Source organism: Gastrolobium bilobum, unplaced genomic scaffold (assembly GCF_033153095.1).
Source record: "Gastrolobium bilobum isolate Gb01-03AN ecotype WA unplaced genomic scaffold, APGP_CSIRO_Gbil_v1 utg11508, whole genome shotgun sequence".
Lineage (NCBI taxonomy): Eukaryota > Viridiplantae > Streptophyta > Magnoliopsida > Fabales > Fabaceae > Gastrolobium > Gastrolobium bilobum.
Window position 1 is genome coordinate 140,799 of NW_026898005.1, and position 23,714 is coordinate 164,512.

Consider the following 23,714-nt stretch of genomic DNA (forward strand, 5'->3'; position numbering starts at 1 on the left):
TGTGTACACCTCTGATAAGATATGTATATATGGTTTGTTCAGTTATGCTATCTGTTATATGATATCTTGTATACTCTATATCTGACTTTCATGCTGGGGTGGGCCCAGGGTATGTAGAATGCTCTATAAACCTTGAGCTTATTGAAATTTGTTATCTCACCCCGTTTTGGGACATTATTTCAGGTTTTCAGATTCCTGGTGAGCCCTCATGAGGCAGGGACATGACTCGTGGCTAGAGGGGTTGCGACGGACCGAATTTTGAGTAGCTTTAGACTACTGATATTTTGGATTGTATATATGGCCTGTATATGTCTTGTACATGTTTTCAATTTGATGCATGTATAATTGTGTATTCAGGTATGTCTATATTATGATGTAGTATTCAGTTATATGTCTAGTTGTTGATTATGCGTGTTGATAGACTTAGTGGCACGAAGTCAATTTATGTATGAGCCTATAAATGGGTATGTTATCTGTGATGGACATCTGATATTCTGTAATTCATGAATTGTATAAACTGTTTATCAGGATACTTTTTGAGTGGGATTTATAAATCCCAGTTGTCCAGTTTTCAGCTGTTACTCTGTCCGATTTTCGTTATTGCCAAATAGACTGTAAACTAGAAAGAGTTGTGCATTATTATATATCATGTGAATTAGATGAGAGAAAAAGAAAAAGCTAGCTCGTATTTTTGTACGTTAAGTCTTCCACTGTTTATGTTTAGTATCATATATGTGTTAACTGAATCGGCTCGAGACGGGGATGTTACACCTTGGGGCATTTCTCCACCCCATAGTTCACTCACAGTTTAATAGCAATAATTAGTAAATAATGCAGTAAACACACATTCATGCAGTGTGTAAAAACATCTCTAGGAGACATCCCTCGAGCTCTCATGTTGTCCTAAGGATACCCAGATGCTAGGTATGAATTACGCATTGTCATGCAACATACAAACATAGGGAAACACTATCTTAGGCCACACCCAGTGCATACACATACGTATAACAAAGCATTAAACTACTTTATTTCATTTACATACACTATCAACAACCACTACCAATTTAGGGCTTGGTGGAACAATTAAGGGATCAATTCCCAAGGTTCGAAGGCTTATCTCAATTGCTTCCAATCTCAACCTTTGTTCGCTTCCAATCTCAACCTTTGTTCACTACCAATGAGCAATCAACCTGGCTTTACAACAATACCAATAATCTCACAAACAAACACCTACGCAAGGAGTAATGCAATCAATCTATTGTATCCAAGAATATATCGATATTCATCAACCAAACAATCAAATTCACCCCACAACTGAGGCATGAACTTACTAATCTCAATGAGCTAGTCAAGCTCCATGGCTTCCTCCAATGGTTGGTCCTTCAATGTTGGTCCACAAGGCTCAATCCTATCACCACAAGGGACACAATCAATCATCCAAGCAAACCATGGCTCAATAATGCAAGAAACTCAACATTTCAAGCATAAATATTCCCCAAATATTGAAACTACATCAAATGACAAACTAACTTCACTTCTACCGTTTATTTATCATTCCTAACAACTTTTACAAAGGAGTTTAACTTCAATCTCACTCTAACACACCCCACTATTCATGCATTTCTCAAAATAAAACCCTAAAGATGCACCTTATTCAAATTAACCAAAATGGATGGAAAACTTACCACAATGGTCTAAGGTGAGGGTACCAAACCACAAGAATGGAAGACTCCACCTCAAGCTCCACCAATGTTAAATTTTTTCCCCTTCCACAAGCAATATCTCACTCCACCAAGGTGGTGGTAGTTGGTGACGGTGATGGTGGTGGTGATGCAGTGGCTGCGGCGGTGGTGGTGGCAATGGCAGTGGCTGCGGCGATAATAGTAGTGGTTAGTGACGGTGGTGGAAGTGGTGGCGTCGTGGTGATGGCAATGGCGTGGTAATGGTGATGGTGGTGGTGGTGGTGACGATGATGGTAATGGTGGCGACGGCGGTGATGGCAGTGGCTGTGGCGATGGTGGTGGTGGTGGTGGTGGTGGTGGTGGTGATGGCAGTGGCTACGGCGATGGTGGTAGCGGTTGGGTACGGTGGTGGTGGTGGTGATGGCAGTGATAGTGGCTGCGGCGATGGTAGTAGTGGTTAATGATGGTGGTGGAAGTGGTGGCATCATGGTGGTGGCAATGGCGTGGTGATGGCGATGGTGGTTGTAGTGGTGGTGATGGTAATGGTGGCGATGGCGACAATGGTGGTGATGGCAGTGGCTGCGACGATGGTAGTGGTGGTTAGTGATAGTGGTGGTGGTAATGGCAGTGGTTGCGGCGATGATAGTGGTGGTTAGTGACGGTGGTGGAAGTGGTTGCGTCGAGGTGGTGGTAACGCTGATGGTAGTGGTAGCGGTGGCTGCGGTGACAGTGATGTAGTGGTGGCGGCGGTGGTGGTGGTGGTTGTTGTGATGGTGGCGGTGGCATCGTCATCATCATCGTCGTCATGGGGAAGATGGTGGTGATGATGATGATGATGATAGTGGTGGAAAGTAATTGAGAGAAATAAATGTTTCTCATTTTGTGCTCGGGAACAAAAAAGCAAAAAAAAAAAAGATTCTTTTTCCTATTCCCCAGCACAAAAATTAATCTGATTCATCCCGAGAACAAAAAAATAAACTGGTTTTACCAAACGCGTTTTCTATCCATTTCTATTCTCGGGAAAAAATAAAAGAAAAAATTGATTCCGGGAAGGATGTCATGCACAACCTTAGTTGCCGGAAATAAAGTTATCTCAAGCAGCTTGAGAAACAAAAAGCTCATATATATATATAGGGGTAGGATATTCTACCTACCATTTTTCCGTCTACCTTTACCTACCACCTTCCAACACCGTTAGATCAGAATCTTAAGAAGAAAGAGAAAGATAAATGTTAGTTAAGATTCTGATCTAATAGTGTTTTAAAATGGTAGACAAAGGTAGGCAGAAAAGATGGTAGGTAGAATAACCAATCCCATATATATATGTGTGTGTGTGTGTGTGTGTGTGAGAGAGAGGATCCTTTGACCCCGGTGCTAAACTTTGAAATTTGACATCAAATCCTAATTGTTGATTTCCGCCAATGAACGATTATCATTTATTGGGAATTCATAATTAATTAATAAGTTTAATTGATGAAAATTAACGGTTAAATTTTGGTGTCATATTTTAAAGTTTGATACCGGTGTCAAAGAATTCTGCCCATATATATATATATATATATATATATATATATATATATATATATATAAGGTTTATATTTCTGCAGCTGTTGTACGTGCAACAATTAAATACTTGCCATATATATACGTGAAAGCATTAAATGCGAGGAATCATAACCATACAAATGATGAAAGCATTAAACGTGGGGAATCATAACCATACATCTGTCGTTGTTGTACATAAAGCGGCTGCAGAAATGATTATATATATATATGGCAAAATGATTTATAATGTGGCTGCATATAAGTATCGGTGCAGTCACCTAAAAACTACGTCGTTTTGGGTGAGATAAAGAAAAAATTCTCTTCCAAAATTAATTGTAGAAAATGGAAATATTATATTCATTTCTATCTTTGTATGATTATGATTCTCTATATTTAATGATTTACATTTATTTTAACTTTTGTATGGTTATAATTCCCAATATTTTATGCTTTCACACTATAAAATGACGTAGTTTTATATGACTGCACTAATCTTTAAATGCAGTCACTGTACATCCGGTAAACTCTATATATATATATATATATGGAAAAAATATTTCTACAGCCACTTTAGATAAGGTTATCTACAGTTACCCCTTTTTAACTAAGTATGACCTATCATACATAGTTATAAAAATAAAGCTGTTCTTTTTTCTCTCTCCTCAGACACTGTCGACTAACGTGGCGGAGAGAGAAAATGAAATTTTTATGTATGACCGGTCATACTTAGTTAAAAAGGGATAGCTGTAGACAACCTTATTTAAAGTGGCTGTAGAAATGTTTTTCGATATATATGTAATGTGTGTGTGTGTGTAAAATTATTTTTGCATCCGCTTTACGTACAACAACGACAGATGTATGGTTATGATTTCTCACATTTAATGCTTTTGTAACGCCCCGTCTGCAGCCGGTTAATTAACATTCTTATGATAGTAAGCGCAGCATGCTCAACTTAATTAATCCGGAAGCTAACTAAATAAATTTTCTCTTTTTTTCCTTATGTATTGCAAACCTTTTCAGCTTTCATCCTTTGTATGGTTATAGTTCTCTGCATTTAATGTTTTCAAGTATATATATGGCAAGTATTTGATTGTTGCACGTACAACAACTGCAGAAATGTAAACCCATATATATAAAGGGGAATGATGTGTTTACAATCTTTTTTTTACAAATTTTTACAAATTACACTATTTCTGACCGGTAAATATTTTATCAAAAATATTTTAAGTTTCAGATAGGATCAAATTATAAATTTTAGCCCGAGTCAAATTACAATTTTAATCTGGTCAAATTATAATTAATTATATAATTATACATAATAAGTACAATTTATTAAAATTTAGTTCGGGCCGAGACCACACCCTGCAACACTTGGCTCCACCACTGGTCACGTTTTGGGTATCTCACATCAAGAGCGGGAAAAAAAAACACCGTAAATATTTAAATAATTTCAAGTGTAGCAGTGTGGCAATTAGCTCTTCTTTAGTTTTTGTTATCATATTGTAATAGATCATGTGTTCAATTTTTATTTATATAAAAGAAATTAATTTTTGTTAGGTAACGTATATCCCAATAAAGTTGTACCTTCTATGTTGTTTGTTATATTCACTCTGTTACGAAATAGTGAGTTGAAAGACAATCGAAAACAAAAATGTGACACATCGTGTCAAACATAAAAAAGAGAAAATCATTGTATATTTAACATTTTACCATTAACTTTTATTTTAATATTAATGCATTCACCTATCTGGTGTGATGGGATGTTGCCAGTTTGGGCTTAGTTTAATTTGCATCTTTTTTCTTGTCTTTTGGGCATAGTGTCATTGTATTTTTATGCTCAATATTTTCAGAGGTTTGTGGCCTTACTTTAAAGGATAAAGTTAACATCAGGTAACATAATTTAAATAATTTTTTCTACTCAAACAAAATTGTACGTGGGTCCTACACATATAATAAAAACAAAAAATAAAAAATACTGGTGCGGAAACCAAGTAAAAAATTTTATATCATGCTACATAATATTAATTTTATCCTACTTTAAAAGTCAAGACATGCTACAAGTTTAAATGAGAATTTACAATAATACATATGGATGAGTACTATTAAAAGACCACAAAGAAGATTTAAACCCAAAATCCTTTTGTCAGTGTTCTTCAATCTTATCAAGTGATCCAACTCAATTCAAATTAATGAACAATAAAATCATTTATTCACAAATAATTTATATACACCTATCCATACAATTAAGACTTGTTATGAGTTAATACTTAAAAAAAAAAATAAGACTTGTTATGAGTAATATATCAAAACTGGATTTCAGAACACAGAAACAGAATAAATAGTTAATTTTAAAATGAAACATGTTACATGGCCTTTGTTTTGTTATTTAATGTATGAATTTCATGTTTGCAAAATTGATTGTTGAAAACATGGTAAGAGAGATGCTAATTTGAGAGAAAAGCGATGAGAGAAGAATCAGAAAATTAATGGAATGAAAAATGTAATTACGATGGAGCCACAATGTGCCTTGTAGAGATGTAACCAATCATCTAACGTAATCACAATCACCTACCTAATCACCAACTGAACAAACTAATTAACGTAATATTCATCTTTGTTTTTTTTTTCAATATTTCCATGCACACATAACCATTAATCTTGTTATATTTCTATAATTCTCTCTAGTTGAAGAAAATCATTAATTTCTACTGAATTTCAGCTATATTTCATGCAAATTCTGTTTTATGGTAATATAAAAATATGACACCAATATCTGGCCCTGAACTCTGAAGTGACAGATTAGATAGAAACTCTATTACTTTGGCAACAAGTACATTGGTAGAGAGTTACATCTGACCAATGATCCACTCAATCTTCAGTTCCTTTCAGATGCCATCTTGCATACACAACAGTGTTTCAAACAAACCATGAATATGATATGCAGCTTTAATAATCAGAACAATAGAATTTTGTTAAGGACTTTGACTTGCACAAGAAGGAGGTCAAACTAAATGGAATGTCTTTGACATTACTCTAAAGTTGTTCTAACAACTATTCACGTTAAAACACAGCAATGTTGATTTCATCTTCTCTTTGAATCAGATTATATTGCATCACCTAATCAAACCACCACATCATTTCACTCCTATATATATAGACTACCATTTTGTCCCATTCCATCAACACAGTTCAAACTCAAAAAGTTTAACAGTTTCAAGTTCATCCTTCACTCATTCAAATACAAATATGGGTGTTTCCCTTTTTTCATCACTTCAAATCCCACTATTCTTTTTGTCATTTATTAATTTTTGTATATTTGAGCTTGCACTTGCTGGCACCACCAGACACTACCACTTTGATGTAATTCCTTAAAAGACTCAGTACCCTTTTGAATTTAACTTTTCTTTGGTGATTTTCTTTTACTACATTGTTTTCTCTCTGTATGTAACAAATTGAGGTTACTGCCACAGATAAGGAACCAAAATGTGACAAGACTGTGCCACACAAAGAGCATGGTGACAGTGAATGGTCAGTTTCCTGGACCTCGTATTGTTGCAAGAGAGGGAGACCGTCTTCTTATCAAAGTGGTTAACAATGTGCAGAACAACATCACTATTCACTGGTAATGGCCATTCAATTTGCAAGAGAAAACAAAAATTGCTAGAAGAATAATTGTAGTGACTTTGTTAAGCTTTGAGCCTAAAAGTAATTTTTGTCAAATAGGCATGGCATTAGACAGCTTCAATCAGGGTGGGCTGATGGACCAGCATATGTGACTCAATGTCCCATCCAAACAGGTCAAAGTTATGTTTACAATTACACCATTATTGGCCAGAGAGGAACACTGTTTTGGCATGCTCACATATCTTGGTTAAGATCAACTATCTATGGTCCTATCATCATTCTTCCTAAGCACAATGCTCAATACCCTTTTGCAAAACCCCATAAGGAAGTTCCTATCATATTTGGTAATGAATTTACTAAAGGATTGAACTTTGGACTACCCATTTCTTAATTTGCATAAACTAATCATGTTGTGTGACAAAAAAAATTTTTATAGGAGAATGGTGGAATACAGATCCTGAGGCAGTTATAACCCAAGCCTTGCAAACAGGTGGAGGACCTAATGTCTCTGATGCCTACACTATTAATGGACTTCCAGGGCCATTGTATAACTGCTCAAACAAAGGTATCAAGTGCTAATTAATCTACATGTTTTAGAAATTGTCACCAGTTCCTAGAAGATTGAAAAATAATAATACTACAATTATGAAGCTTTTTTCACTTATAACAATTGGCACTCATCAAGTGCTGCCTTAAAGAAAGCATTCACAATTTTAGGCACAAATTTCTGCATTAGCATAAAACTATTAGAAATGATAGACTTCTTATGAAATGGTATCAGCAATATGCCTTGATTCTAATTAAGATGTCATTGTTCACAGATACATTCAAGCTGAAGGTGAAGCCAGGGAAGATTTACCTGCTACGTTTGATCAATGCGGCACTAAATGATGAACTATTCTTCAGCATTGCAAATCATACCCTCACAGTTGTTGAAGCAGATGCAGTTTATGTAAAACCTTTTGTGACTAACACCATCCTTATTACCCCTGGCCAAACCACTAATGTTCTTCTAAAGACAAAGTCTCACTACCCCAATGCCACATTCTTAATGACTGCTAGACCATATGTGACTGGCCTTGGCACTTTTGATAACTCAACTGTTGCTGGTATTCTAGAATATAAAACCCCACCAAATACTCACCATTCATCTGCTTCACTGAAAAAGCTTCCTCTCCTCAAACCTATTCTCCCTGCACTTAATGACACTTCTTTTGCAACAAATTTCACCAACAAACTCAGAAGCCTAGCAAGTGCTCAGTTTCCTGCTAATGTTCCCCAGAAAGTTGATAGACACTTTTTCTTCACAGTAGGCCTTGGTACAAGTCCCTGCCAACATAACAAAACTTGCCAGGGACCTAATGGAACAATGTTTTCAGCATCAGTGAACAATGTATCATTTACACTCCCAACCACTGCACTTCTTCAAGCCCACTTCACTGGTCAATCCAATGGAGTTTACTCCCCAAACTTCCCAACCAGTCCTTTGATTCCATTCAACTATACTGGCACCCCACCAAACAATACCATGGTGAACAATGGGACAAAGGTTGTGGTTCTTCCCTTCAACACAAGTGTGGAGCTTGTCATGCAGGACACTAGCATTCTTGGTGCAGAAAGTCACCCTCTCCATTTGCATGGCTTTAACTTCTTTGTTGTTGGCCAAGGTTTTGGTAACTTTGATCCAAATAAGGACCCTGCAAACTTCAACCTTGTTGATCCTATTGAAAGGAACACAGTTGGTGTCCCATCTGGTGGATGGGTTGCTATTAGATTCCAAGCAGATAATCCAGGTTAGTTAGATTAATGCTTCATATTACTTTGAAACTTTAATTAGCACATAGTTTATTAATACTATCAAAATTTAATTTTAGTTACCCAAAAGTTATTGGTATAGCGGGGACTCACCTAGAGCTTGTTTGTATTGGCTTTTTACGAGAGTTATTTTTATCACTTTTTTATTTTAAAAGTACTTTCTATAAAAGTTACAGCTATTTAGATTTTTTAAAAAATATTTGATTTTTGAAAAAAAAAAATTGGCTCTTGACTTCTGTTTTTTTTAAAAGCTAAAATTTTTAGCTTCTGAAAAAGTAAGTTTTTGATTTTTTTATGACTTCTGCTTTTTTTAAAAGCAGGCATCCAAACAGATTTTTTTCGAAAAGTACTTTTTTTCTTAAAAAAAATAAAAGAAAAAAAAAATTCATCCAAAACGAGCTATTAGACCCAAGGATTTGACCTTCTGAAAGGGCATCTAGAAAAAAAAATTACTTTTTAGTTCAAAAATGTTTTGGTTCATTTTGATGAAACAAAATAATAATAATAATAATTAAAAAAAAAAAACTTGCAAATTATGATTAATTGTATGTGCAGGGGTATGGTTCATGCATTGTCACTTGGAAATCCACACAAGTTGGGGTCTTAAGATGGCCTGGGTTGTTTTGGATGGAAAGCTACCAAATCAGAAGCTGCTTCCACCACCAGCTGATCTTCCCAAGTGTTAACTTCAAGATGATGAAATTGCTTCAATTTGTTTCAACATTCTGGCCCCTTTTTATTTCAACATTGGGCAATTGTATTTCACCAGTTTTTTTAATTTTTTAATTTTTTTTTCTATCAAAAGATAATTGAGGCTTGAGTTTGAGGTTGAGGGTGCACCTTTTTTCTTTCTTCGGAAGAGAAATTTATTTATATAACATGCGTGGTCTATAGGCCATGACATTGTAATTCATTAATTTGAATGAGAATTTTTTTATTAAAGGTTTATGGGTAATATTACTCTCATGTAATATCAGAGTAGTTCTCTCATGTTACATAGAGAATTCAAGTAGGGTCCGCTATTTAAAAGCAAAAAAAAAAAGGAAAAAAAGGAGGAGCACGATTTTCGAAGTGAGAGAAAAGGAGATAACTACCTCATGTAAAATGAGAGTAGTATTTTTCAAAGTTTATTAGTATAAATGTGTTATTTTTATTTCTTAATGATATAAATATTAAAAAAATTCAAAAGTTAAAAGTTAAAATCAGAGAACACTATTCATGAAGAGAACATAGCAGGGTCACGTTCCTAGACGAAGTGTCTTAGGGTCAATGGTAAAAATCTTTATGCTCTATGTCACGAAAGAGAATTTAGTCTAGTCCAAATGGATGGGGACATCCTGGGATACCCAAAAAGAAATAAAAAAAAGTAAAATAAAAAAGAGATTAGTCTTATAAGCAAAAAGTGTAAAATACCTTTCGAAATTCAAAAAATAAATAAACAACTTACACCATATATAGTTGATCAGCTATAGGCCTAATAGGAGGATTTATGATAACTATAAGATACAAAGTAAAGATACTATTGCAATTGGGGAAGGCATGGGGATTGAAGGATGAGTATAGTTGTTAAATGCAAAAGTCCATAATTTGGTAGATTTTTTTGGTTACACATAATCTGGTAGATTTTTAACTATGTTTCTTGTTACATGAATAACAATCTACTTTGTGTTTCCTTTTTATTTTCTTCTTATGCAAATTCATGGATCTATCTTTCGAGCGCTTTTTCAGTACACCTGCATTCTTTCTCAAAGTAGTAAATTACCGGGTTTGAATGAGAAATACACAAAAAAAGATATGGATTCATCTTGTATGCAATTTTTCTAATTCAGTATTCCCATGATATTAAAAAAATATCCCTATTTTTCACCCTCCCTTCCACATTTATTAATAAAGTAAATATTTTTCAAATTTATTAGTAATTTATACAAATACCTTTAACCGTCACAAATATATATCTTTCATTTTTCTTGAGAAACAAAAGAAGAAAATCGACAAATATCCTTGTCGTCGAATTATATGTGTATGGAACAAACAAGTAAAACTATAGAACTGCAATAAAATAAAGGAAAAATATGTGTTATTTTAAAAGATGTAAAATTATATCATTTTAAATGAGAAAAAGAAATAGATCTTAAAAAAAAAAAGTGAATAAAAAATAAAGATATAAATTATACCTCTTTATAAGAGTGAAATAACAGAACTTATGTTATTTAAAATAACAAATTTTTTTTCCTAAAATAAATTGATATTTTAGATCTTGCTTGTAGCTTATGGATATACTCGCAATCTCCAGTTGGCATGCATGATCTTATAAACACTAATCATATTAATACATATGTCAATATCGTCCTCGAGAGCTTGGAACTGTTTCACTGTACCACCCCTTTCGTTTCTTATTTTGTTTATTTTCCACTCTACCAACCACGTTTGTTTTTGGTTCTTGAATTGTATTTCTTTTTTCCAGTTACGTACTATATAAATTTGTAATTTTTATAATGGGAGAAGTGTTTATTTTTTTAAATGACATAATTTATATTTTTTCACTCTCACAAAGAGGTGAGACCCACACTTTTATTTTTTTTTTGTCAATTCTTTTTCTTCCTTTATCTATCTCTTTCTCTCTCTTCTTAGAATGACATAATTTTACATTCTTTAAAATAACACACATTTTTCCCTTTTATAATTTATAATTCTTATTTGCTAATCTACAATATTTAAAGTAATATCTAGTACGAGTTTATTTATTTATTTTGGAATACTGAAATAGGTCGTTTTGCATGTGATTCAACCACCACCTACATTAAACATTGACTTAATTGTGCAAACTTATCAGAAACTCCACCAAACATGAAAGGGAACTCCACTTCAAAATAGAGAATTGACACAATACTTATCGTTTAATTTTTAACTCTTTAAATATACAAACAAAATATCATTATAATTTCAATAGTCATGTTCATGAATTGCAACCATTCACATAAAATATAATATATAAATAAAAAATAGAATAAGATGGAAAAGAAAATATTGATTAAACATCACTTGCACACAAATCAACAAAGAACGAAATTGTTTACGAAAAACAAAGAACGAAATTCGTCACTTCTGTTATTGCGAAGCTGGCACTGCTTGCTTCTCAAATAAAAAAATTGGCTACCTCAAGTTTCAGTTTGTTGATCTCACGTCTTCTTTTATTTTTCTGAATTTTCTTTGTTTTTTTTTTTTATTAATACTGTTTTCAAAAAAAAAAATTGAAAATTCAGAGAAATAAAGAAGACGTGAGATCAACAAACTGAAACTTGAGTGTAGCCAATTTTTTTATTTGAGAAGTAAGCGGTGCCAGCTTCGCAATAACACTGTTTATATTTTTGGTGTACGTGCAGCAATTAAATACTTGCTATATATATATATGAAAGCATTAAATATGAAGAATCATAACCATACAAAAGATGAAAGTATTAAATGTGAGGAATCATAATCATATACATGTCGTTGTTGTACATATATATATATATATACAGGAGTTTCATTTTCTCATGCTGCATGAGAATTGAATTCTCATATTGTGACTCAACCAGTAGTGGATCCCACATTTATTAGAGAAAAAAAACTTTGTACGCAAATCGAAAGATCACAACATGAAAATTGAATTCTCAAGCAAAATGAGAAAATATTTTTCTATATATATATATGGGAACAGATCCACTTACCACCAAAAAAGTTTACAACTCTTACAACCAATTTAATCACCGTTGATTTCGGTCAATCTAACGGTTATAAATTAATAATATTTATTGTGTCACATTTATTAATTTCCAATAAATTATAACCGTTAGATTGACGGAAATCACGGTGATTAAATTGGTTGTAAGAGTTGTAAACTTTTTTGGTGGCAAGTGGATCTTCCCCCTATATATATATATAGAGATATATTTTCTTTTGTCAATCAATCAGTGGCGGACCCACTTGCGGGCAAATGCCAACAAGTGCGGTCATAAGATTTTTGATTTTTTTTTTTTTGGTTGCAGGTTTTTATTTATCTCTTGGTTCAGTATATATTAGGAGTAAATTGCTTTTTAAGTCCCTAACAAAAAATACGGTCCCCATTTTAGTCCTTTACAAAAAAAATTAATCTCGAGGTCCCTAAAAAATTTAAAGTAGATCAATTTAGTTAAAATCGTGATCCCTCATAAATTCGAAAAAAACCTACATTAGTCCCTCAAAAAAACCAAAATGGATCCACTTTGAATTTCATAAGACCAAGTGGCTAATTTTTTTTATAATGGACTAAAGTGGGGACCGAATTTTTTGTTAGGAACCAAAAATGATATTTATTCTTATATTAGTTAGCAACGTAGCAATGTATGGAGATGATTAAAATAACGTAGCAACGTAAATTGATTAGAGAGAAAATCTATTCTTCATCCTCTGTCACGTACTCATTCCCATGCTCTCTTCATCCTTGGTTTCCTTTCTCATTTTTATAAAAAGAAATGATTGATTGCAGGTCTGACATTCTCAAATAAGTTAATATCTAGAGACGAGGTCTTTACTGTGATTTTGCTTGCCTTTTGTACAGGTAGTGTTGACTTTTTTATTCACCACTATAAAATAGAATGACGATGTATAGATGTACTGAAGTATATTCTCATATTTGTTTTGGAGGATTGGTAAAATTTAGGGAGAGAAATAATTGGTCAAACTATTGTCTACGGCTTGTTATGGAAGCAATTAGATTATGAACGAGTTCAAGCGTTGATTTAAACTTTATTTACAAAACAAACAAAAAATTGGTCACTAAATTTGCACACATAAAAAAAAATTCTAGGTTAATGGTGGCAATGGTGGCGCTATAATTCAGTGATTCAACTCTATTGTTTATCAAAAGTTAGAATACGACAAAGGGTTTTTTCCGTGATTGGTTGCATAAATTTGTTCAATTGTTTGCTCATTTACTTTTTCGCATGTAGTAAAAGGGTGACATATTCAACTAGTGGAGAAAGGGTTCCCAATTTTCAACACACCTATGATATTCTACTAAGTCAAGATTAATATATTGCACTAACCACTGTACTCACAGACGGGTCATGCATGACCCAACTCTCATGACGGTAGCCATGTGATAGTTCATAGTTTTACTATATAACTGAAAAATGCATTTCTTGTTTATGTTTTTATAAATATGTAATTATTTCCTAAATTTTAATATTCAAATTAATTGTTTTTCTTCAAATTATTAATATATAAAATGAATTACAGTTATAATTACTTTTCAATATTCTAATACAATTAGTGATTTTTTGAAATTGAGAAAAAAAAGGAACTTAACGTGGAAAAACAAAGCAATGATTATTTTAATCATTAACGACAGAATGATCAGGCTAATGAAAACGATTTTTTAAATATTTTATTTATTTTTAGATTGTTTCCGAAATTCATATACACAGTATTTATATGGGAAATAAATAATAAATAAGAGGAGAGTTATATTTACAAACTTTTTATTTACAAACTCTTACAAAGTACAAACTACACTATATACTCTCTGAAGTAGAGGTGTTAACGGGCCGAGCCGAGTCGAGCTTTGATCTTAACGGGCCAAGCCTGTATTTAAACGTGTCCGACCGGCCTTAGTCTGTTACCTGTTACGAATATAATATTGGTCTGTGGCCTGGTTTATTTACAAAAAATAAAAGTCTGTGTGAAGCCTGTCTTAGCCTGTTAGCATGTTAAAGAATAAAAATAAGAGAACAAAATTCCACAAAAAATCAATTTCCACATAGAAACCTTAGCTTCCAATTTGCAGCAATGATTTACAAAGTCTACAATAAATAAATAAAATTAAAGTGAGAGAAGGTAGATAACAGGTTATATTATCTTAGCCCATTATAAAAAAAGTGCCAACAAAAATAAAAATAAAATAAATAAAATAAAAAATAAATTGATACAAACGAATGAGTTTTTGTGGGTTTGTTTGTGTGAAGGAGGATGAAGGATAATATAGAACAGCACTAGTAATTCCATAAATATACATAAATTCAATATATATCCAAATAGCATAATATAGAACAAAATCATTCAAAAAGTCTGTTAAACCAATAAAATGGGGTGAAATAAATTGATAAGAGAGAGTTATTACAAGTAGTATAAAAAGTATAAATAAATATTTATATACTAGGCTAGCCTGGGAGGCTCTAAGGCCGAGCTTCTGAATTAGAGTCGAGCTTCTGAATTAGAGCCTGAGGCCTTTTTATTAAACGAGCTTTTATACAAGTCCAAGCTTGGTTCCAACACGAGCTTTTATTAAACGAGCTCAGGCCTTTACGAGCCTAGCCAAAAGTCTCTGAAAGACCCTTGACTCGTTTACCACCCCTACTCGAAAGTACACTAGGTTACATTATGTATTTCCAGAGTACATAATGTAATTTGTAGAAATTTATAAAAAAATGTTTGTAAACGGATCCTTTCCTTATGATAAATAATAGTGGTTATAAATTTAGATATAAATATTTGACATTAGAGAGACGAGTGACTTGAGAGAAATTTAAATAAATTTAGCACGAACTAATTTTAGATAGACATACTGATACGTATAAGTCTACTTATAATCATTTAAATTAAACTATTTGGTTGGATGACTAAAATTATCAAGCTTAATGTTCTATATTTAAGAGTTTTATGTGGGTTTTAAGGTTAATCATTATCCATTTCAAAATAACGACGTAATTTTTTATTGTACTTTTTTTTTTCTTAAGACAAATGACATTATTTTTATTTATAATTTGTTAGGCTTTTTTTAAGTCTCAAATTATTAAATTTTTTCTACTCTAAAATTTCTTCCTCGTTTTTAAATTTTAGTTTCTTATACAGTCAAAATAATTATTTTAAAAAAAAAATAAAATTAAGTTAGTTTTTTCCTTTCCAAATATCAACTTTTGATGCTCTCAAGTTAATTATTATCTAATTTTTCTTTTTAAATTACATTTGTTCTTTCTTTTCAAATTTCAACTACTTCATTCTTATATCAAATTAGAATACACTAGATTAAGCACAATCCTAATTGTTTTCAGTTATATACACATGTCTTTTTATAAGGTTTTTTAATTTTTTCTTGAAGAAGGTTATATTTAAAATTTATTTTCGTTTACAACCTTTTACAACTATATCTTAATCTTATTTATGTCAATCAACGATTATCATTTATTGTGAATTAATAATTAATTAATGAATTTGATTTACGAAAATTATAACAGTTGATTGACAGAAATCAACGGTTAAGATATAACTGTAAAAGATTATAAACAAAAATTGATTGTAAGTATAACTTTCTCTTTTTTGCAACACAAAACAATTTTATTTTTTGATTTTTTCTCTTTTAATAATCTTAATAAATTTAATTTAATTTTTTAAATTTTTTCTTGTGGTTATATTTTTAAATTTTACTTAAATATAAAAACCCGCAATGGAGGGGATGTTTCCTTAATCAGAGTCAAAGGCATCCCATTGTACAATATAGTCTAATGCGCATGTGCGCTGGAGCAAACATCAAAGATGTTAGGTATAATGCTGGCACGTCGATTCTCCAATTTGAGAATACATCGTTACATTGGACAAGCTAACGATACCTTTTGGAGCTATTAACAGCTTCTAACCAATTGCTATGAAAAGTTGGAACACACTAAAATATCCAAAAACTAGTTTCCCATTCTACCATCCTTCCTTGCAACTGGATGCCAATAAAACTCCCATGAAGACCAAAAAAAAAAAAAAAAATTATAACAATGATACTAAATATCGCAGTAAAAGTCGTTGATAACCATCACCTGAAACACGATTCATAAGTATGTTATTAAAATTGGTATTTGAGAGGGGTGGGACCAGAAAAGAAAAACACAATAACAAGTTATCTAGATTTTTCTTACATTTATATGATGGGAGAAAGAAAGACATATTGGGCCCGTTTGGATGAGTTTTTTTCTCTCCGGAAGTTGTTTTTTTTTTTTTGAAAAAAAACACTTTTCATTTTTAGTTCGTTTGGATGTCTGCTTTTTAAAAAAGCAGAAGTCACAAAAAAGTCAAAAATTTACTTTTTTCTGAAGCTAAAAATTTTAACTTCTAAAAAAAGCAGGAGTCAAAAGCCAAATAATTTTTTCAAAATCTAAATATTTTTATAAAAATATAAATAGCTTTAACTTTTGTAAAAAGAACTTCTAAAATAAGAAAGAGATAAAAATTACTTTTTCTAAAAGTGCAAACAAACGGGCTCATAATACTTTTAGGGAAAAAAGTATCTAATATTATTTTAGATAACTTTATCTAATGTTCATCGAAACAACGTCGTTTTAGGGTTGAAAAATTAAAAAAATAGAATGATAAAGACTATTATAACCTTGAAATAAATTAAAATTACAAAAACACCATAATTTTCGTCCCAGAACGACATCATTTCAATGAACATTAGATAAAGTTGTCTAAAGTAACTTTAGAAAAAACAAACCTATACTTTCATATGAAAGTAGTTAACTCAGGTACAGGGGCATATGGATACTTCCAATAATAATAATAATAATAATAATAATAATAATAATGTAATTTTAAATATATCATTAAAGTAATATAATAAATTCCAAGTGTACCAGACTTATTGGATCGTGCCACGTGTCAAACACCTTCAAGTTTATGAATTGTATTTTAAAAAATTTATTTATGAAAATTTATCACGGTTTAAACGTGATTAATAATTGTTCAAAATATATTATATTATTACATTACTTTAATAATATATTTGAAATTTTATTATCGCTCCTAGAAAAATATATAAACTATTGATGAGCCTTTATTTAATAACTTAATTTTTTAGGTTGAATTGATTTTTTACATAATATCAGAGTCTCGTGTTTCGAGTTCGATTCTCATTGTCCTCACTTTCTCTTATGGAATTTCTTAGTACAGGTACATTATCCATCATTCATGTCCAATAGATTCTCATATGAGATGGCGTATTAGAAAAGTATATAAACGATTAATGAACCTTCACTTAACAGCTAAAATTTTTAGGTTGAATTTTTTATTAAAAAAGGAATTAAAATAATCTATATACCCACGTAAAAGTTATGATAAAAAAAAAAAAGGAAAATTGATGCTCCTATATTTATTTTTAAAATAATTATGAAAAATCTCAATAATCATTTATTGATAAATTGACGAACAACTATTAAAGCTACCTTGTAAGCTATCTCAGATTTTTCATATGAATATTGATAATATTACAATATGGGTTTTATTAATCTCCTTTTATATAATACAGTTATCTTATGTGGTAGTGGTAGAGAGAAAATGAGTGAGTCCCACTATTGTAAGAAAAAAAAAAAAAGTAGGGTGCGAAAATCGAAGTGAAAGAAAATGAGATAAGTTACCTTATGTAAAAGGAGAGGAGAGTAATATTTCCCTTAGAATATATATCTCCATTCCCCACAATGAAATACCAAATTAATTGTCCTGCCAGAGTAGAAGTACTATAGCTGCCAGAAATGCACGCAAAGAAAAAAAACAGTAGTTATGCATATATTGTTATAGTGTCGGTCGGTTAAGGATCATGGTTGGTTGGACCAACACAACAAGGGGATGTTCAAACTGTTTTTCCTATTATTAGCAAAAGCTATCAAACACAAACAACGTTTATATACTCATATATCTCTCTACAAATACCAGGTTGACTATTTCAGCTTTTTCTACAATACCCTTTTCCCTTAACAATTCCAAAAGTAGCATCATCACCCGTTGAACTCTTTTCTCCTGTGTTTTCACACACCCAGATTTCCTCAGCTTCATTTGGTGATCATCTTTTCTCATTGATGTCATGATGTCACCTAAAAAAGAAGGAATGGATGATTCATCAACGTGGATTCTTGAGAGCGTTGAGATTGATCCTATTGTGGATGTGCCAAAAGATGATGGACCCCATGAAAGCATTGTGCTAAAAGCTCCTAATGATGCTGCTTTGAACAATAATGTTGGCAATATCAGGAACAGGAATGGTTCTCAGGAGAATAATGGTTCCAAGATGATGAGGTTGCAATCAGGAGCAGCCAGAGGGCTTAAGGGTTTACGGTTTCTTGATAGAACGGTTACAGGGAAAGAAGCTGATGCATGGAAGTCCATTGAGAAGCGTTTTGCTCAACATGCAGTTGATGGGAAGCTTTCAAAAGATAAATTTGGAACATGCATTGGTACGTATTCTCTTTATGTTTTATTGGGGTTTCTTCAAATTTTGGTTTTGATGTTTATTAATCTATTCAGTTGTTCTAATTAGTTACAAGTTTGTATGATGCTTCCAAAATTGTGTTGCACAGGCATGGGGGCAGAATCAAATGATTTCGCTGGGGAACTGTATCAGGCCTTGGCAAGGAGAAGGAAAATCTATGCAGAAAATGGGGTAACACTTGATGAAGTTAAAATATTCTGGGAGGATATGACTGACAAAGATCTTGAATCCAGACTTCAAGTGTTCTTTGACATGTAAAGACCACACACACACACACACACACACACACACACTTTCTTTCTCTCACTCTACCTATCTATCTATCTACCGTTTGCATGTTACATTCTAATTCCATCCACTGTCATAAATGAACTTGGTTATTTTCAGGTGTGACAAGAATGGGGATGGTAGACTATCAGAAGAGGAGGTTAAGGAGGTGAGTAATGAGACCATGTAAATTCTTGTTGTTTTACCTTCTCCTCTCTCTCTCTTTTTTCCATTATATAAAACAGAATTTTGTAAATTTGTGTAAAAGGTTATAGTGATGAGTGCCTCTGCAAATAAGCTAGGAAATTTCAAACAACATGCTGCTGAATATGCAGCCTTGATTATGGAAGAACTTGACCCTGATCATAATGGATATATAGAGGTTAGAAGTACACAAATTTTTACTACTTGTTCAATTGGGTTTTAGATAAACCTCCAACTTTTTTGTGTATTCTCCTTATTTTTGTTTTCTTTTTGAACAGATGTGGCAGCTAGAAACTCTGCTAAGAGAAATGGTTAGTTCTGAAGAAGGCACCAAAAAAGATAATACTAAAACCATGACTTTGACTAGAACTATGATACCGAGCAAGTATAGAACTCCTATTAGCAAATTTCTCTCTACAACCACAGAATTTGTAGTTGATAAATGGAAAAGAATATGGGTTATCACACTTTGGTTGGCCATAAACTTGGCACTTTTCATATGGAAGTTTCGCCAATACAGGGAAAGAGGAGCATTTGAAGTCATGGGTTACTGTCTCTGCCTTGCAAAGGGTGCTGCTGAAACTCTCAAGTTCAACATGGCTCTCATTGTCCTTACCATGTGCAGAAGAACTCTTACAAAGCTAAGAGGATCAGTTCTTAGTCGAATCATCCCTTTTGATGACAATATAAACTTTCACAAGATGATTGCAGTAGCTGTAGTTTTAGGGACTCTTATTCATGTTGGAATGCATGTCACTTGTGATTTTCCTAGAATAGAATCGTGTCCAAAAGAAAAGTTCATGATGATACTTGGGCCAGGTTTTAACTATGTGCAACCTGATTATCTGAGCATTGTGGAAAGTATTCCTGGTATAACTGGAATTCTTATGGTCTTGATTATGGCCTTTACCTTCACTCTTGCCACACATTATTTCAGAAGAAGTGTTGTCAAGTTACCTTCCCCTTTGCATCGTTTGGCTGGTTTCAATGCCTTTTGGTATGCACATCATTTGCTAATTTTGGTTTACATACTCCTTGTCATACATGGCCACTTTCTATTTCTCACCAAGGACTGGCGCAAGAAGACGGTATGCATTGCTCCAACATTTTTAATTATTCCAACTACCAATAAACTACACTTTTTACCAAATCGATCTGTAATATCCAGATTCTGATTTCAATTTTCCTAAAGTTTTCTCTAAATGCAGTTGCAATAGCTTATGCATTTGTAAACTGATATGTATTGTAGTTACTTTAGTGCTCATTAAATGTATTGTTGAACTCTCCCTACCCTTCATATTAGATGGCATATGTCATGAACCAACTCTCCCTGAAGCTTAAGTTGTCATATGAAAGCACATGAATGATTTTTTATATTTATATTTCTAACACATTCCCTCGTACAAAAATCCTTTGGGTTTGAAAGGTGGACAATGTACACGCCCATTTATATTGTACTAAGAAATTCCACAATATTTATTAGAATGATAGGGACGGTAAGGATAAAACTCTAGACCATAGACCATTTGTTTTTGTAATCTGATACCATGTCATGAACCAACTCTCGTAAAAGTTTAAGTTATTAAGTGAAGACACATGCCGTGATGCTCCATATTAGTTCCATAGCATTGCATTTTGATGGGCTACAATCTGAAAATGTTTATAAATCAGCTGACATCATCTTTTATTAATGCAGACTTGGATGTACCTTGTAGTTCCACTAGTACTCTATGCTTCTGAGAGAACTCATCGATTTTTTAAGAGTAAAGATCACCGTGTAAGCGTCATTAAGGTGTGTGTCAACAACTTCTTCTCCTTGGTTCTTCACGCCGAAGCATGAAAATGATTTTAGTACTTGGAAATTTCAGGCAGTAATATACACAGGAAATGTTCTAGCACTATACATGACCAAACCCTCAGGATTCAAGTATCTAAGTGGAATGTATCTTTTTGTCAAGTGTCCAGATATATCTAGTTTTGAATGGTAATAACCATGATACTTGGCTCATAGTGATCAGAAAAGTTATTTTGCTGTAAAATCACTTTTAACTAGGATACTCAAATTTACTCTTGTTATAGGCATCCTTTCTCCATAACCTCTGCACCTGGAGATGACTACTTGAGTGTCCATATACGAACCTTAGGAGATTGGACTACAGAACTTAAAAACATATTTGCAAAGGTGATGTTTATCTGTGAACTGTGAACTCAAAGCTATATATTCAATTAGTCAAAGGGTAATAGAAATATGATAATTGTTGAACATCTAGTTGTACTAAGACCTAGAAATGCAGGCTTGTGAGCCTCAAAGTGCACAACCAAGAAGCGGGACCCTTTTGAGGATGGAAACTAGAGCAAATTCAAGCTATGACCAGACACAAACAAGGTGAATAGAACTCTTGGTTCTTAACTTTACAAAATGATATATAAATATTGATCCTATTTGTTCTTTCTTGTTGTAGATATCCAAAGATTTACATCAAAGGACCCTATGGAGCCCCGGCACAAACCTATAAGAATTATGATGTCCTCTTGCTCATAGGTCTAGGAATTGGGGCAACCCCAATGATTAGTATTCTCAAAGATCTATTGAACCACATGAAGGCAGAAAGCCCTCAAAAAGTAAGTCACAAGATTAACAAAATTTTATATACTTTCTGGTTGGCAGTACATTTATAATTTTTATACACAAGCAACCATTGATGGGGTTAACATAGCAGGGAACACCTGAAAGCAACTACTCAGATGAATATAAGAAAGGTCCTGAAAGAGCATATTTTTATTGGGTAACAAGAGAGCAGGCTTCATTTGAATGGTTCAAAGGTGTCATGGATGATATTGCAGAATATGACCATGATGTGAGATTGTGGACCAAACTCATCATTTTTTTTTCCTTGGTTTGTTTCCACCATGTACATAATATTTAACTATATAGTAAAAATTTGGCATGTTTAAATAATGCAGGGTGTGATAGAAATGCACAACTATTTGACTAGTGTCTATGAAGAAGGTGATGCACGGTCTGCACTTATTGCCATGATTCAGAAGCTACAACATGCTAAAAATGGAGTTGATGTTGTTTCAGAAAGCCGGGTATTGATTTTTGTACTCATTTAAAGTAAACCTCTTTAATCATTCAACCAAAGTCTATGCTTTTATGATGTTCATGTTACCATATGCCAGATAAGAACTCATTTTGCAAGACCCAACTGGAAAAAAGTCTTCTCTCAATTAGCAAGCACACATCAAAATTCAAGGATAGGTATGCAAAAATGTGATGCTTTGTGAAATTCTAAATTATATTTGAGAAAATAAAATAAAAAATTCAATGAAAGAAATTAAAAAATTTGTCTGCTATTTTCTTGATGCAGGTGTATTCTACTGTGGAAGTCCTACTCTTGCAAAACCATTGAAGAACCTTTGTAAAGATTTCAGCCTAAACTCAAGTACAAGATTTCACTTTCATAAGGAGAACTTCTAAAGGAGCAATTCACACAGCATCAATCCAGAATTATCTGTTTTCACTTTTTGTTTAGAACCACAAGTTTCTTGTATGTAGTTAGATGTATGAGTAAGTGTTGGTTTTGCCTAGATCTTTTAGTGTTAATATTTTTCTTCATCCTTTCTTTCTCTCCCAGAAAATCTTTATATGCTCAAAACTTACAATTCATCAATCTACCAGCAAACTTATGATAAATAAAATATGAATGGAAATCAGATTAAACAAAGAGAAAGAGAAGTAAATTTATGGCTCAATCAAAATGGACCTAAACTCATGAGCCACAAAAATTTAAAGATTTTTCATTTTCATCCTTTCTTATGGTCTAAAAATTGGAAATATAGTTTTTTATGTTGCACAAGACAATTTTTGTCTCATGCAGATACAAATAAGTGAGTGGAGGATGAGACAATTTTGTCTCATGCAACATGAGAAATTATATTCCCGTAAAAATTAAAGAAAGAAGCGATATTAATGAATACGATTTTCACAATATAGATAACAAGAGTACTAATTTTTAATAATCAGTTATTTGCAGCTTTATTTCCATATCCATTTCTACAATTTAATATCACTGATGATGAAAGGAATGTTCTTTGTTAATCTTCAACAACTTTTGACATATACATGATAAGAGAATGCATTGGCCCCACCGTGTTTCATACATTGTAACGTGCAATGCAATCTCAATAACACTGCATGCATTCTCTTAAAGCCTCATGATATATGCAATGAGAGAATGTAGGGAAGATGACCTTAGGATTCTTAATTATATATTTAACATCTTAACTCACAATGCTTCTGATAGGTGCAG

The 23,714-nt window shown here is 32.7% G+C and overlaps 2 protein-coding genes across 2 annotated transcripts; both read left to right on the forward strand.

The window, feature by feature from the left end:
- Nucleotides 1-6,473: 6,473 nt before the first annotated feature.
- LOC133312125 (laccase-17-like) lies at nt 6,474-9,352 on the forward strand. The gene is made up of 6 exons (XM_061513275.1): nt 6,474-6,587; nt 6,698-6,849; nt 6,951-7,195; nt 7,288-7,416; nt 7,673-8,644; nt 9,222-9,352. The coding sequence occupies exons 1-6, from the start codon at nt 6,474-6,476 to the stop codon at nt 9,350-9,352; spliced, it is 1,743 nt and encodes a 580-aa protein (XP_061369259.1).
- Nucleotides 9,353-18,525: 9,173 nt separating this feature from the next.
- LOC133312132 (putative respiratory burst oxidase homolog protein H) lies at nt 18,526-22,882 on the forward strand. Its single transcript, XM_061513289.1, is given in 14 exon segments — nt 18,526-18,895; nt 19,019-19,184; nt 19,318-19,366; nt 19,466-19,579; nt 19,680-20,489; nt 21,098-21,193; nt 21,270-21,385; nt 21,481-21,638; nt 21,682-21,787; nt 21,864-22,023; nt 22,122-22,259; nt 22,366-22,494; nt 22,585-22,663; nt 22,773-22,882. Coding segments are annotated over 14 exon segments (2,601 nt in total).
- The last annotated feature ends 832 nt before the right edge of the window (nt 22,883-23,714 follow it).